This window comes from Elephantulus edwardii, unplaced genomic scaffold, assembly GCF_000299155.1.
Source record: "Elephantulus edwardii isolate Elephantulus edwardi_28Jun2011 unplaced genomic scaffold, EleEdw1.0 scaffold00002, whole genome shotgun sequence".
NCBI lineage: Eukaryota > Metazoa > Chordata > Mammalia > Macroscelidea > Macroscelididae > Elephantulus > Elephantulus edwardii.
The window spans coordinates 13,542,596-13,556,500 of NW_006399752.1; the positions used below are offsets into that span (position 1 = coordinate 13,542,596).

Sequence of the window (13,905 nt, forward strand, 5' to 3'; positions counted from 1 at the left end):
TGTCAGAGGCGGTGCGGTTGGCGCAGGATAGAGCAGGGTTTAGGGCTGTTGTGCATAGGGTCGCTATGAGTCACAAATGACTCAACGGCACATAACAACAACAACAACAAACTGTATCATTAAATATACATCAAGAACAAATTCAGGAACAAAATGTATTCAAATTTTGTAAATGAACTAGTAGAAAATTTAAAAAAAAATAAAATGATCACTCCAAAAGGTAGAAAGTAAAAAAATAATTTCATATATATATCTATATGTCTATATATATCTATATATCTATATCTGTATCTATATCTATCATCTATATATCTATATATCTAATCCTTACATCTACTGGAAACTTCATATGTATATTGTAGAACTTTTCATATTCTGCCTTATATTATTATCATATTTTCAATGAGTAAGCCATTTGTCCTGCAAAATTCTACCGTGTTGTTTCTACCACTGAAGCCATATTTTCCAACTACCAGTACTTTTTATCTAAGTCTTGCATTTCAGTCACCTATGATTATTAACTTGTCTTAATTGCATGTTTGACCAATATTGTAAAAGTAGGTAAAATGTTTCAATTTCTCTACCTTTTTAGATGTTTGTATCTTTTACTGACAGTATTTGTACTTCAGGATGAGTCTTGAAATGTTCTTTTTACTCTGTTCCTCTTCAACTTGTCATTCCTAACAGAGTATATTATTGATTATCTGACTCAGAATGGTCGATGTCAGTCCATTTCATTCATTCCTAGAGTATTGCTCTTTAAAGGGTCCTATTTAATTTTCACAACTTTCAACTTTCCTAGATTCATATTTAGTACATTCCACTCAGAGTATTAGTAAGAGTTTACCTCTGTTTAGTGCCACATCAGTAAATAGAGGTCCCAAAACCTCTATTGGATCCACATCATTAAGGTCAACTCAATTTTAAGGAAGCAGCTCTTCCACAGTCTTACTTTGAGTGCCTTCCAACCTGAGGGGTTCAACTTCTGGCACTATATCAAACAGTGTTCTGCTGCTGCTATTCATAAAGTTGTCACTGACTGCATTTGCCAGAAATAGATCACCAGGTTCTTCCTAGCCTGTCTTAGTCTATAATCTTCGATGAAGCCTGTCCACCATGAGTGACCTTGCTGACATTTGAAGTATAGGTGGTCTAGCTTCCAGCATCACAGCAACACAAAAGCCACCACAGCACAGCAAATTGTATGATGAGTATTCAAGAAGCTGGACTATATGATGAGAATGTGGTATCAGGACTAGCGGAAGGCTCATTAACAACCTGTGACATCCAGATGGTAAAACTGTGCTTACTGAAGATGAATAGAACTTGAAATATATTGACCAATAAAGATCATAGATTATAGCCTTCAATGTGAATTATTTCTCAGAGTTTAAAAATAAACTCACAGCTGGACAAATTAGCAGCCCTCTGACTGAAAAAAACTATATTGAAATTGTCAGGGATTTCCTTTTACTTGGATCCACAATCAATGTCCATTTAAACAGTTGTTACTACTGTTGGTATTCAGTGCCATCGAGTTGTAGGCAACTCATAGCAACCCTGGACACCTCCTGTATAACTTTTGTCCTTTCTCCGGGTTCATAGGGTTTCCAGAGGCAAGCTATTATGGAACTGTATGCCAATGCTGCTTCCAAGCTTAATTTAATCAGGGAGCTCCACCAAACACTGACCATTCTCACATTTGACTCATCAGTGTCACAGTGTTCGGCTTCACAGCAACCACAAAATATCTCTGTAAAGCAAATGGACATACCAGGGTGACACAACCCAGAAGAATGTTTCGCCAAAAGCAATTAAAGGCAGGCCCTTAAATAGTAAATAGTAAATAAATGACTATTTTTTCATTTATGTTAATAATAATAATAATTTATAAAAATAATAAATAGTGCATTGAGCAAATTTACTGTAAAAGACCTCTTTGAAGCATTAAGAAAATATCAATGTAAAGTGGTACTACCCTTTAAAAAGCAGTTTGGTGATTCGTTGTTGGTTTTATGTGTCATTGAGTTGATTACAATACATAGTGTCCCAATGTACAACAGCTCTGAACATTGCTCTATCCTGAGGCAATTTCATCATCTTTGACACACCTACCTTCTTTCCTCAATCACTGGGTCAATCCTTAGACAGTTGCTATTTCCTTAAAAAATACCATTTAGTGCCACAGTCCCACTACTAGGAATAAAGCAAAAAGGAGTAAGAATTGTAACATAAACAGATATATGCCCAAAACTCTTTATTTATTGCAGCATTATGTACCATAAAAAAGATCCAGAAACAACCCAAGTATCCATTAACAAATGAATAACTAAAGAAGGAATAATACACTTACACAACGGAACATGATGCTTCATTAAAAAATAATCAAGAATTTGAGATTTATTCTAAAATATGGATGAATCTGAACAAATTATGCTGAGTGACCTAAGTCACAGAGGTTATGGTTATGACTATTAGAATATCTAAGGAAAGGTTAGCACACAATAGTATCATAATTGGATGGTTAACAATAATAAGAAGGAAGTAAAAATTAATTTTAAAAATATCAAATGATAAAAATTCTGAGATAAAATTCACTAGATTTTTTTAAATATTAAAAATAGAGACGTCAACAATAAATTTTGGTGAGGATGCAAAGAGATTAGAACTCTAAAATGTAGAGAACGTAAAATGATACAACCAATACAGAAGGTAGACTGGTGTTTCTTCAAAAGATGAATCTCATATGACAGCTATTCCACTTAATGGAAGTATATCCCCAGGGAAATAACAGTTGAGACTTGGACAGATAAAACTACACCTGTGTTTATTGCAGCATTATTCACAATAGCATGAAGATGGAAACTGCCCAGATGCCCATAAGCAAATGAATAGATTGAAAATTGTGATATATTCACACAATGGAATACTGTTGTTAGGTGTTGTCAAGTTGAGTATGGTCCATAGCAACCCTAAGAGCAACAGAGCTGAACCCAGCCTATCCTATGCTATCCTCACACTTGCTGACACTTTAAAGTCCATTGCCATAGTCACTGTGTCAATCCGTTTGGTTGAGGGTCTTCCTCTCTTTCGCTGACCCTGCACCTTCCCAAGCATGAAGTCCTTCTCCAAGGAACATCAGTGTTCCCAGTGGAATACTATTTACCATTAAAAAACAATGAAGAATTCATAAAATACTGTACAACATGGGTGAGTCTAGAGGACATTATGCCAAGTGAAATAACTCAGTCATAAAATAGAAGACTCTTACTATTACAGTAAGAGTGTGATTGAGGTTGAAGGAGGGGAACAGAGAAAGCAAAAATGGAATGTACAGATAATGAGCACTGTGAAGGATAGGGAAAGAGAGAATCAACCTTGGAAGAAGGGAAGGCTAGAAAATACAGGCACTATAATTAGTAACTTGGAACAGGATATGTATAACTGTTATAATAGGGAAAGGGAAGGAGAAGAGGGGGAGAGAGAGGAGACTAGGGCAACAGAAATTTGTGGATGGATGAGTGAGGTGAAGAAATAGGCACATGAGGATTTGATGAGGTGTAGTGACAAAAGGTTTTGATCAACTGTATGTAGTTAATATTCTAAAAAATATAGAAGAACAATTGTATGAAACCCATTTTTTTTAAGTAATGATGTCATTTTGAGGAGCAAAGTACCCCTGGTTTTGTTTGTGCCTTGGTACTTTCAAATGCCTAATGCATGTGGAAGCTGTACAATAAATAAGAAAGACAAGAGTTGACATAGTTGAAATATTTGATATTAAATATATTTTGCACTGCCAGAAGAGTGAACAAATCTTCCTAGAATGTTCCTTAGAAGTAAGGAACACAAGACTTCTCACACATTTTAGATATATTGTCAAAAGACACCAATCCCTGGAGAAGGGCATTATGTTTGGTGCAGTAGAGGATTAGTGAAAAAGAGACCTTCATTGAAATCAGGAGCTCCAACAGCAGGCTCAAACATAGCAATGACTGAGGACAGCACAGACCAGGCAGTGCATCATTGTACTCGGGTCGGTGTGAGCTGGAATCACTTGAACAGCACCCAACAACAACAGTGTTATCATTACAGCTAGTGTGATGCAAGTAGATAAAGTACTCTAGATGTTAGGTTTAATTTTATATTCATATCCCATAAAGCATGGACTAGAAGAATCTGCTCCATGTAGAGACATCGGAAGTGTTTCATGAACAGTTAATTATCTTAAAGTTCAAACTCAAACTTGCTGCTGCTGAGTTGGTCTGGCTCATAGCAACCCTTCACTGAGCCTCCAAACTATAAATTGTAACAGAAGGAGACTTCCCATCTTTGTCCCACAGAGAAGCTAGGCCAATTTAAATGTGCTGCATTTGAACTTAATCTTGATGATATTCTCTTGTATCACTCCATATTTTCTCTAACATGTGTGTCTGTAGATTGTTAAGGTATAAGTGGTCCCATTTTATTAACAACTTTAACCTTGCCTCTATTTTAATCTCATCAGTCGGTGAATTCTGTCCTTCCCTTAATAGCCTCGTGTGCAAGCTGAACACAAGGACCACCATACTGGCCGCAACAAACCCGAAAGGCCAATACGACCCCCAAGAGTCTGTGTCTGTGAACATCGCACTTGGTAGCCCACTCTTAAGCCGGTTTGACCTGATTCTAGTTCTGCTTGATACCAAGAACGAAGACTGGGATCGTATCATTTCCTCCTTTATCTTAGAAAATAAAGGTATGTGAAGACAAATTATTCAAAGTGACAAAGGAAGATTAGCCATAATCAAATGAAATTGCCTTGGAAGAAAATTTGAGAAATGTGGGAGTGCCTTGCCTAATAAGAGAAATAGATGTTTAGACAAAAAGCAGTAAGTCAACGGAGCTCGTTAGTATACCTCAAAATAATGAACGAAACAAAAAAAGGTTTCTCTATACCCACCAAGGCATTATTGATATAAAGTCTGTCCGTTATGATGAAAAGTGTGGTCTTATTATACATAATTACCACTTAACTCCTACACACAAACAAACCTGGGCAGAATTATGAAAAAGAAGTATCGAAATGGAGGCTTCTCTTTAAAATATATTTGCTGGGTCCAATGCTCCAAAGTCGATTTTGACTCAGAGTAGCCCTGATAGTAAAGTGGATTAAGCATTGAACTGCTTATGGAAAGATCATTAGTTAAGACCGACCACTCTGCACCCATAAAGAGTTCCACCCTCAGACCCCCCTGTCATCCAGTTCTATTTTGTCTTGGAGCGCTGCAATGAGTCAGTTACTGAAGGACAGACCATCACTGTTTTGAATCATTTTAACCCATGTAGGAAGCTTACTTACATTTATTAAGGTTAGTTCCCTTGGGCTTATTGTAAAGCTGTATGCCAAGCAGAGAACAGGTGTGTGGCTTTGAAAGGCCATAAAAGCTAAGTAAAGGCCATCTTTTAAAAAATGAGCATAAGAACTTTAAGAATGAGCTGTTTACCTGTCCTTGCTAATTACTGACCCGTTGGCTGGTACATACAGGTTATCCAAGCAGATCAGAGAAGCTGTGGAGCATGGAAAAGATGAAAACCTACTTCTGCCTCATCCGGAAGCTGCAGCCCACTTTGTCTGACGCAGGTAATCAAGTTCTTCTCCGGTACTACCAGATGCAGCGGCAGAGTGATTCCCGGAACGCGGCTCGAACAACCATCCGCCTCTTGGAAAGCTTGATCCGATTAGCAGAAGGTTTGTCTCCTCTAACGAAAGAGATTTTTATTGCATGCCTTAGATGTGTAAGGCATGGGCTTGGCGCTCTGGATTCAGAGATGAATTAGACTAGTTTAAGGTGACCCAGCAGGGAGCTCTGGTGTCCAGTCCACCGCATTTTCAAGTCTGTGACTTTTCGGAAGCACAGTACCAGCTCTGTCTTCTGAAGTGGCCCTGAGTGGGTTCAGACTAAACTTTCAACTTGTAGTTGAGCATTTAATCATTTGGGCTGCCCAGGGACTGCTAGTCATAGCTGCTTAAGAAGTAAAGGTGGGGAGCTATGAAACCTCCTCTTCTGGGAGCAGATTATGGGTATTGGACAGGATTTAGTATTATAAAGGAAGATTCCTGTGACATCTCAGGACCTCCAGTAACTAAACACATTGTTTCTCAGTGGCAACTCTATTATAAATGCTAAGTGTACACTAGTATCTTGTTAGGGAGTTCTGGTGGTTTAGTGGCAAGATACTGCACTGCAATCCTGAAGACATACGGTTCAAGTCTACCAGCTGCTCCGCAAGAGAAGGATGGATAGTCTCCTTTCTTGCAATTAGCTACCTCTGAAAACCCACCAGAGGGTCAGCAGTGGGTCGATTCTGATTCCACAGTATAAAACGACAGCAGTACCGTGTTTGGGAATTGTTTCCAGGATGACATCTTTGGGGTTTATTCACTAGTTATAACCCATCCTCCGTTATTCTTCTATTATTAAAACCGTCCTCAATCCCGTTGACAAATTTCCAATGCCTTGCCTTACCTGATTTCTAAAGTTTATATGTAGACATGCAATTAATACGCATGTCAGACCTTTCCCTCTTACATCTGTTACATATATCCCTTGTTTCTTTAACTGTAAAAAACCCCCTCACAATGGTGAAAGTATTAAACATGGGTCATACGATAAATAATATAAGCTGAAAAGAAGTATCAGAAAATAAATGGATTTCATTCTCTCAAGGATTTCTTGCTAATATTAGAGCAAGAAATATCCAAAATTGCTATTTTGAAAAACTATCATAGATGAAAAGAAATATCAGTGATGACAAAGAAATCTTTTATTATTAAAATTTTTTGTATTTTTACAGTAAAAACTGAGGATTACAAATTGTTGAATATTTTATATATATATGCTTAATAGGTCCTTTATTTTCTAGACCCAGAATATTAATATACAAAATTACTATGAATGACACAGAATTGTAAATAAAAATTTTAGTTGTGATTTTAATGTTTATAAAGAAGTTAGATTTTCTTAAAAAAAAAAAGGAAGTTAGATTTTCATTCATTCAGTGTGGCACATTTTACCCCCTCTCCCTTCCTTCCCCTGCCCCCAGTTTTTTACTTTTTTTTCTTTTTATATATGTATTCATTGTTGCACAATTACCTACCTTCCCTCCAACCCCAAGTCCTCTTTGCAATGATATATTGGACTGTTATTGTGCGTTTAATGCCTAATCATGTATTCCTTTTAGACACTTCTTTCTTTCTTTCATCTGTTCCAATGCAATGGTTATTATCTATCCAATCTTAGCCTATTCTCCTCCCCACCCGCATGTTAGATCTAATTTTTAACAGTGGTGCAATGCACATTTTGTCTTTTTGTGACTGAGATATTTCACTCAGCATGATGTGCTCCAGGGTCCCTCATGTTGTATAATGTATTACAAGTTCATTGTTTTTCCATGCTGAATAGTATTCCATTGTATGATTATACCACATTTTTTCTGTCCATTCATTTGTTGATGGGACTTGAGTTGCTTCCACGTCTTTGCTATTGTAAATAATGTAGCAGTAAACATGGGTGTGCATATATCTGTTTGGATGACGGTTATGGTTTCTTTAGGGTATATTCCCAGTAGTGGAATTGCTGGATCAAACAATATTTCTATTTCCAACATTTTGAGAAAGCGCCAAACTGCCTTCCATAGTGGTTGCTCCATTTACACTCCCACCAGAAGAGAATAAGGGTTCCAATTTCTTCACAACCTCTCCAGCATTTATTGTTTGCTGCAACACAGAAAACGGTTTAAAAAATTATTTAATAATCTAAAAGCTAGTTGAACTTGAAGTATTTGTTTATGCTCTAGTAAATCATTATAAAAAAATGCAGTTTTGGCAAGGGAGACGTCAAGTAGAGAACTATATTACTACCTCAAATACTCATTTTTTTTAAAAAATCATACTTATCTTGATAATTTCAAATGCTGGTTGTTTTTTAGCTCATGCTCGCCTGATGTTTCGTGACACTGTGACTCTGGAAGATGCTGTAACCGTGGTATCAGTAATGGAATCCTCAATGCAGGTAGGCATTTTTTGTATATGTAATTTTGAAAATCTTCACCACTGAACCAGTAGGTAACATCATGATAGACAGAGAAAAAGATTATAGTTGTCATTGATTTACTTTTACTTGGATCCATAATCAACACCCATGGTAGCAACAGTTAAAAATCAGAAACATGTTGCATTGGGAAAAATCTATTGTCAAGAACCTCTCCAAAGTGCCAAGAAACAGTAAAATCAGTTTAAAGGTTAAGGTGCACATCATCCAAACCTTGGTATTTTCAGTTACTCCCTATGCATCTGGAAGTTGTGCAGTTAATAAGGATGAGAGAGGATTCAGTGGCTTTGAATAGTGGTGCTGGAGAAGAGAACTGAATGTTCCATGGACTGTCAAAAGAAAAAATAAGTCTGACTTGGAGGAAGTGCAACCAGATGGCTCCTTAGAGACAAGAGTGGTGAAACTTCATCTCACATACTTTGTCATGTTATCAGACATAGCCAGTCCTTGGAAAAAGACATCATGCTGGGAAAGGTGGAGAGTCAGGAAAGAGAGGGGGACACTCAACAAGATGGATTGACGTAGTGACAACGGTGGGCTCAAGCACGTTGGAGATCGTGAAAATGGCACAGAGTAGGGTAAAGTGCCGATCTGTCATTCATATGCTTGCTACCAGTTGTATTGACTGGACAGCACATCAAAACAATTACCGGAGGTACAGCTTTCTAGGGTAAGACTATTTTTATTGTTACTGTCCTTGAGAATATACACAGAAAAATATGTATCTGTTCAATATTTTCTGTATGTGTAATTCATTGACATTGATTATATTCCTCTGGTTGTGCAGCCCTTGTTGCTTTCTTCTCCTGAGTTGTTCCTCTTTCATTAATATTGAGTCACTGTCCCCTAAGATTCTTATAAAAAATTATTGTCACTTTCATCATGTATGAATAGTTCTTAAAAGAGCATAATACTCGAGGCAGACATTCCCTAATTAAGGTAAACTGTTTTTCTGTTTTCAAAAGACTTTAGAGAATATTGTTGATTTAGGGTTTATGGGTTCATCTAGTCAGCATTACTCCTAAAGTCCATAATAATTTGAAATTCTGTTCTGCATGTTCCCCTTTGAATCAGAATTTTTCTATAGACCCTTTAATGAAGGTGTTTAGTAAAGGTCATTGGACATCATCCAGTTACTCTGATCTCGTGACAAAGCAGACAGTTACTCAGAGAGGCAATAAGCCACTCATTCCATATTCTCCCCCTATTCCTGACTTTCCTTCTTCCTCTGTTGCTTCAGAGAAATAAGATAATTTATTATTGCATTAGGAATTATGTTATTATTCTAATAATAATCTAATAATTCTTGGAAATACACCCCAAAAAAGGAGCTTAAAAGATTTAAAAATGTCATGAAGACTTTGACAGAATTAGTGGCGTTGTTTTTGTCCATTGATCTAAAGAAGTAGTTCTCAGTTCTTTTCCTTCTCAGCACACCTGAAGATGTCCATGCTGCGATTAGGGACGGTACCTTTGTAGACCAATGATTGCCACCAGAAATGGGTTATGTTGTTGTCGTTCATTGCTGTCGAGTCAGGACCAACCTATAGCTGACCCTCCAGCGGGATTTCAGAAGCAGTGAATTACAAAGGAGTAGATTGTGCATCCTTCTCTCTCGAAGCAGCTTGTGGATTTGAACCATGTGCCTTTGGGCCTGGGGACATTTCCTGATGGTTTTCGTTTTCTCCTTCCTCAGGGAGGTGCACTGCTAGGAGGAGTGAATGCACTCCATACTTCCTTCCCAGAGAACCCTTTGGAGCAGTACCGGATGCAGTGTGAGCTTATCCTGGAAAAGCTAGAGCTGCAGAGCCTCTTGAGGGAAGAGATAAGAAGACTTGAAAGGTAAAGAAAGAAAACCTGGAAAGACTTGGGATGAGAAATCTTTATTCGGCACTTAGTGAAATGAAAGGAGTATAAATTAAGTGGAAAATCTGTGCCATCCCAGGGGATAGTTTGAGATCAGCTGTTTCTCAATCTAAGTGACTTAACATAAATAAATAGATGTGTGTATGTGTGTGTAAATAAATATGTTGCACATTGCTGTCAAATTAGAACTGACTCATAGCTGACCCTCCAGTGAGTTTTCAGAGGCTGTAAATTACAGGGAGGAGATTACCTCCGTTTTTGTCCCTCAGAGCAGCTGGTAGATTCAAACTGCTTGCCTTGGGGTCAGAAGCACAACTCCTCACCCACTAGGCTACCAGGGCTTTTTTAAAAAAAGAGTGTGTGTGTGATATATATATATATATATTCTTATTGTGGTGGTGTACTGTCGAGTTAAATAGCTGACCCTCCATCAGGTTTTCAGAGGCATGGAAGGAGATTACACATCTTTCTCCTATGGAGCAGGTAGTTCAAGCAGTGTACCTGTGGTTTTGCAGCACAATTCCTTACCACTAAACCACTAGAACTCCCTGTATATATACACAAGTGTGCACGCACACACACACATACTGGTGCTCTGGGAATCAGCAGTTCATAGAAGGCTCACTGGGAAAGGCTTGGGTCTGTCACTCCAGCCCCTTCATTTAGCTGAGCACTTCCTTGGGCCGACTGAACTTGACTTTGCATTGGAAAGGCTGTCAGTTTGACTGATTTAAGTTACCAGAAATTGACATATATGCTGAATTCAGGCAAAGAGAGAACATGAGTTTCATCATCAGTGTTAAAATAGAAAAGTGATAATTTAATTTCCCAAATTCAGAATTATCGTCCTGAACAGAAAGAAGGAAAAAGACAGTAGGTGAAGATGTGGAGTCAAGTGCTCGACCCCTAAGCTCTACCCACCCCATGTAGGTGAAGATCTGAAGGATAAGATTCCATAAAGTGTTTTTTTCTGCTGAGATTTCTTTTTGTGCAAGGCATGTGCTGACCCTTAAAGCAACAAAACCTAGTGTAGGTGAAAGTTAATTACCTCCACCACATAATCTAAAGCTAATTTTCCCATGTGAAAAAACTCAAGGGACACATGGGCTTCTTTCCCTTAGGAAAGAGCTTTCTATCCTTTAAAGGGATCACATGATTGCAACTAAACCTTTGTTATCATGCTTTTCATCCAGATAATACTTTCCTTCTGACAGTCTGCCTCAAATGCCTTCTACCCACCTTACAGTTCATAGGGATCACAAAAAAGATGTGTTTTAGGAAGCTGTAGTAAAACTGCAGAAATTTTTTACAGGAGAGAAGTTAATTCTTGAAATAAAAATCAGACTAATATAGGAATTGTTATGTACTGTCATATTGGAACCTAGCTCATCCTCTAATAGGTTTTCAGAGACAGTAAATCATATGGGAGGAGATTACCCATCTTTCTCCCTAGAGCAACTGGAAGATTCAAACCAAGTTCCTTACCAGTAGGCCACCAGAGCTCCCTCCTAAAGTAGGAGAGTGTTTCTACTCCTTTAAATTCCTAGTCTTTTAGGGAATCTCATTATCATGAGACAGTCATGAGACATTATGAATACTCATGACTGTAACTCAATGCTGAATAGTATATTGTTGTTGTTATGTGCCGTCGAGTCTCTTGCGACTCATAGCGACCCTATATACAACAGCCCTAAACCCTGCTCTATCCTGTGCCAATCTCACTGCCTCTGACACACCCATTCCAATTACCCCAGTCACTGAATCAATCCACCTCATAGAGGGTCTTCCCCTCCTGCGCTGTCCCTCTACTCTACCCAGCATGATGTCCCTCTCCAAGGACCTGTCCCTCCTTACAACATGTCCAAAGTATGTCAGGCGAAGCCTCAGGATCCTTGCCTCCAAGGAGCAGCCTGGTTTAACCCTCTCTAGGAAGAATCTGTTTGTTTTCTTGGCAGTCCATGGTACATTCAATACTCTTCTCCAGCACCACAGCTCAAAGGCATCAATTCTCCTTCTATCCTCCTTGGTTATTGTCCAACTCTCTGATGCATAACAAGTGATTGCAAAGACCATAGCCTGTATCAGATGCACCTTTGTCTACAGAGTGAAACCATTGCTCTTCAGTACCCTGGAGAGGTCCCTAATAGCAGACTTTCCCATCGCAATATGTTTTTTGATTACCTGGCTACTGGTGCCAAGAGTGTTGACCGTGGAGCCGAGCAGACTAAAGTTGTTAACAATCTCAATCTTTTCCCCATCTATCCTGATGCTGCCAGTTGGTCCAGTGGTGAGAATCTTTGTCTTCTTGACATTGAGCCTCAATCCATACTGAAGGCTGCAGACCTTGACCCTCTAGAGCAAGAATTTCAGGTCCTCCTCAGTTTCAGCAAGGAGGGTTGTGTCATCTGCTTAACGCAGATTGTTAATAGATCTTCCACCAATCCTGATGCCACACTTCTCCTCATATAGCCCAGCCTCTCAGATAATCTGTTCTGCATACAGATTGAAAGGGTATGGAGATAAGACACATCCCTGGTGTACGCCTTTCCCAGTTTTGAACCATGCAGTGTTCCCTTGCTCTGTTCTGACAACTGCCTCTTGGTCCAAGTATAGGTTTCGCATTAGAAAGATAAAGTGTTCTGGGATTCCCATTCTTCTCAGAGTCAGCCACAGTTTATTATGATCCACACAGTTAAACGCCTTTGCGTAATCAATGAAACAAAGATAGACTTTCTTCTGGTATCCCTTGCTTTCAACTAAGATCCATCTAACATCAGCTACAATAACCCTAGTACCATGACTAGGTAGTAGAAATTATGAACAATGCTTGGGGTTTTGTTTTATTTTTACTCATATTGATAAAACAGATTTGTGAGTATTTTCAATTATAACTCAATTATTTTTATAATTTTTAAGTGTTTTCCTATTACAAAAGCAGTAACATATTCTATACAGGTTAATTTTCAAAGCTAACAATAATGAATTATAAAGAAAATAAAAATCATTTGTGATTTTACTATGGAAGGGATATCTGTCATTAACATTTCAATGTACTTAAATGCATTTAAGGTTAAATACATTAAAATTTTAAGCATTTTTTCTTCAAAATTTAAAGTCTTTTCTATGATTTTTAAATGATTTTTATAATATTTTCTACGCTGCTTTTAGTTTATTCCTCTCCCCATAAGCATTTGGAAGCAGGGTCATTTACACTTTAAAATGAGAAGGCATGCTGTCTAGATTGTTAGAAAGTACTTTCTGAAAGACTTCTTTTAGAAGTTGATGTTGAAGGTACTATTTCTGTTTTCCAGTCATTACTGTTAAGAAAGGAATATACTCAAACTTTAACGTGAATGCACTGACCAGGTACTTTATTCAGGTAGTGTACATAAGTTTTAACTGTCAAATCGATAAAGAAGGACTGCCTGGAACATATATCAAAATATGACTAGGTTTAGCCAGAAAAATGTTTCCCATTGCCTTGGGCATATCTACTGTGAATGCCAGAAGGGACAGTAGCAGCACAACCTAGAAATACCCTAACTTATTTACTCCTCAGTCAGATGTCATTGTAGATGCACTGCAGTGCATTACTTCAATTACCTAAAGAGATGTCATGGATTATAATCTCGCATCTTTAACTTTGTTTCTTATCTGTAAACTGGCTACTAAGTAACTAGAAAAACCACTTTCTTAGTTAGCAGTGAGCTACCATGTAAATGGCTATAAGTCTGTCTTGTAAAGTCTGACCCCTAAAGAATTTCGAATGACTGAAGATGACTTTTAGAGACATTTTCAGATGTAGACAGACTTAACTTGTTATCTCATTTTCTTCATTTTATGATTGTTTTAGGTTAAGGAGAATGCTTATCACTTCAATTCTCCACTGATAATTTTCTTTTTCTATAATTATATTTTATTAATTTTCATAAACATTTACAGAGAT

The 13,905-nt window shown here is 37.8% G+C and overlaps 1 protein-coding gene across 1 annotated transcript in view; it reads left to right on the top strand.

Moving 5' to 3' along the window:
• The window catches only part of MCM9 (minichromosome maintenance complex component 9), a 122,938-nt gene that overhangs the window by 106,218 nt on the left and 2,815 nt on the right, over nt 1–13,905 (top strand). The window contains exons 8-11 of the mRNA XM_006878997.1: nt 4,536–4,738; nt 5,528–5,731; nt 7,972–8,054; nt 9,790–9,935. Coding sequence (XP_006879059.1) covers nt 4,536–4,738; nt 5,528–5,731; nt 7,972–8,054; nt 9,790–9,935 — 636 coding nt within the window. The remainder of the gene's footprint in view (nt 1–4,535; nt 4,739–5,527; nt 5,732–7,971; nt 8,055–9,789; nt 9,936–13,905) is intronic.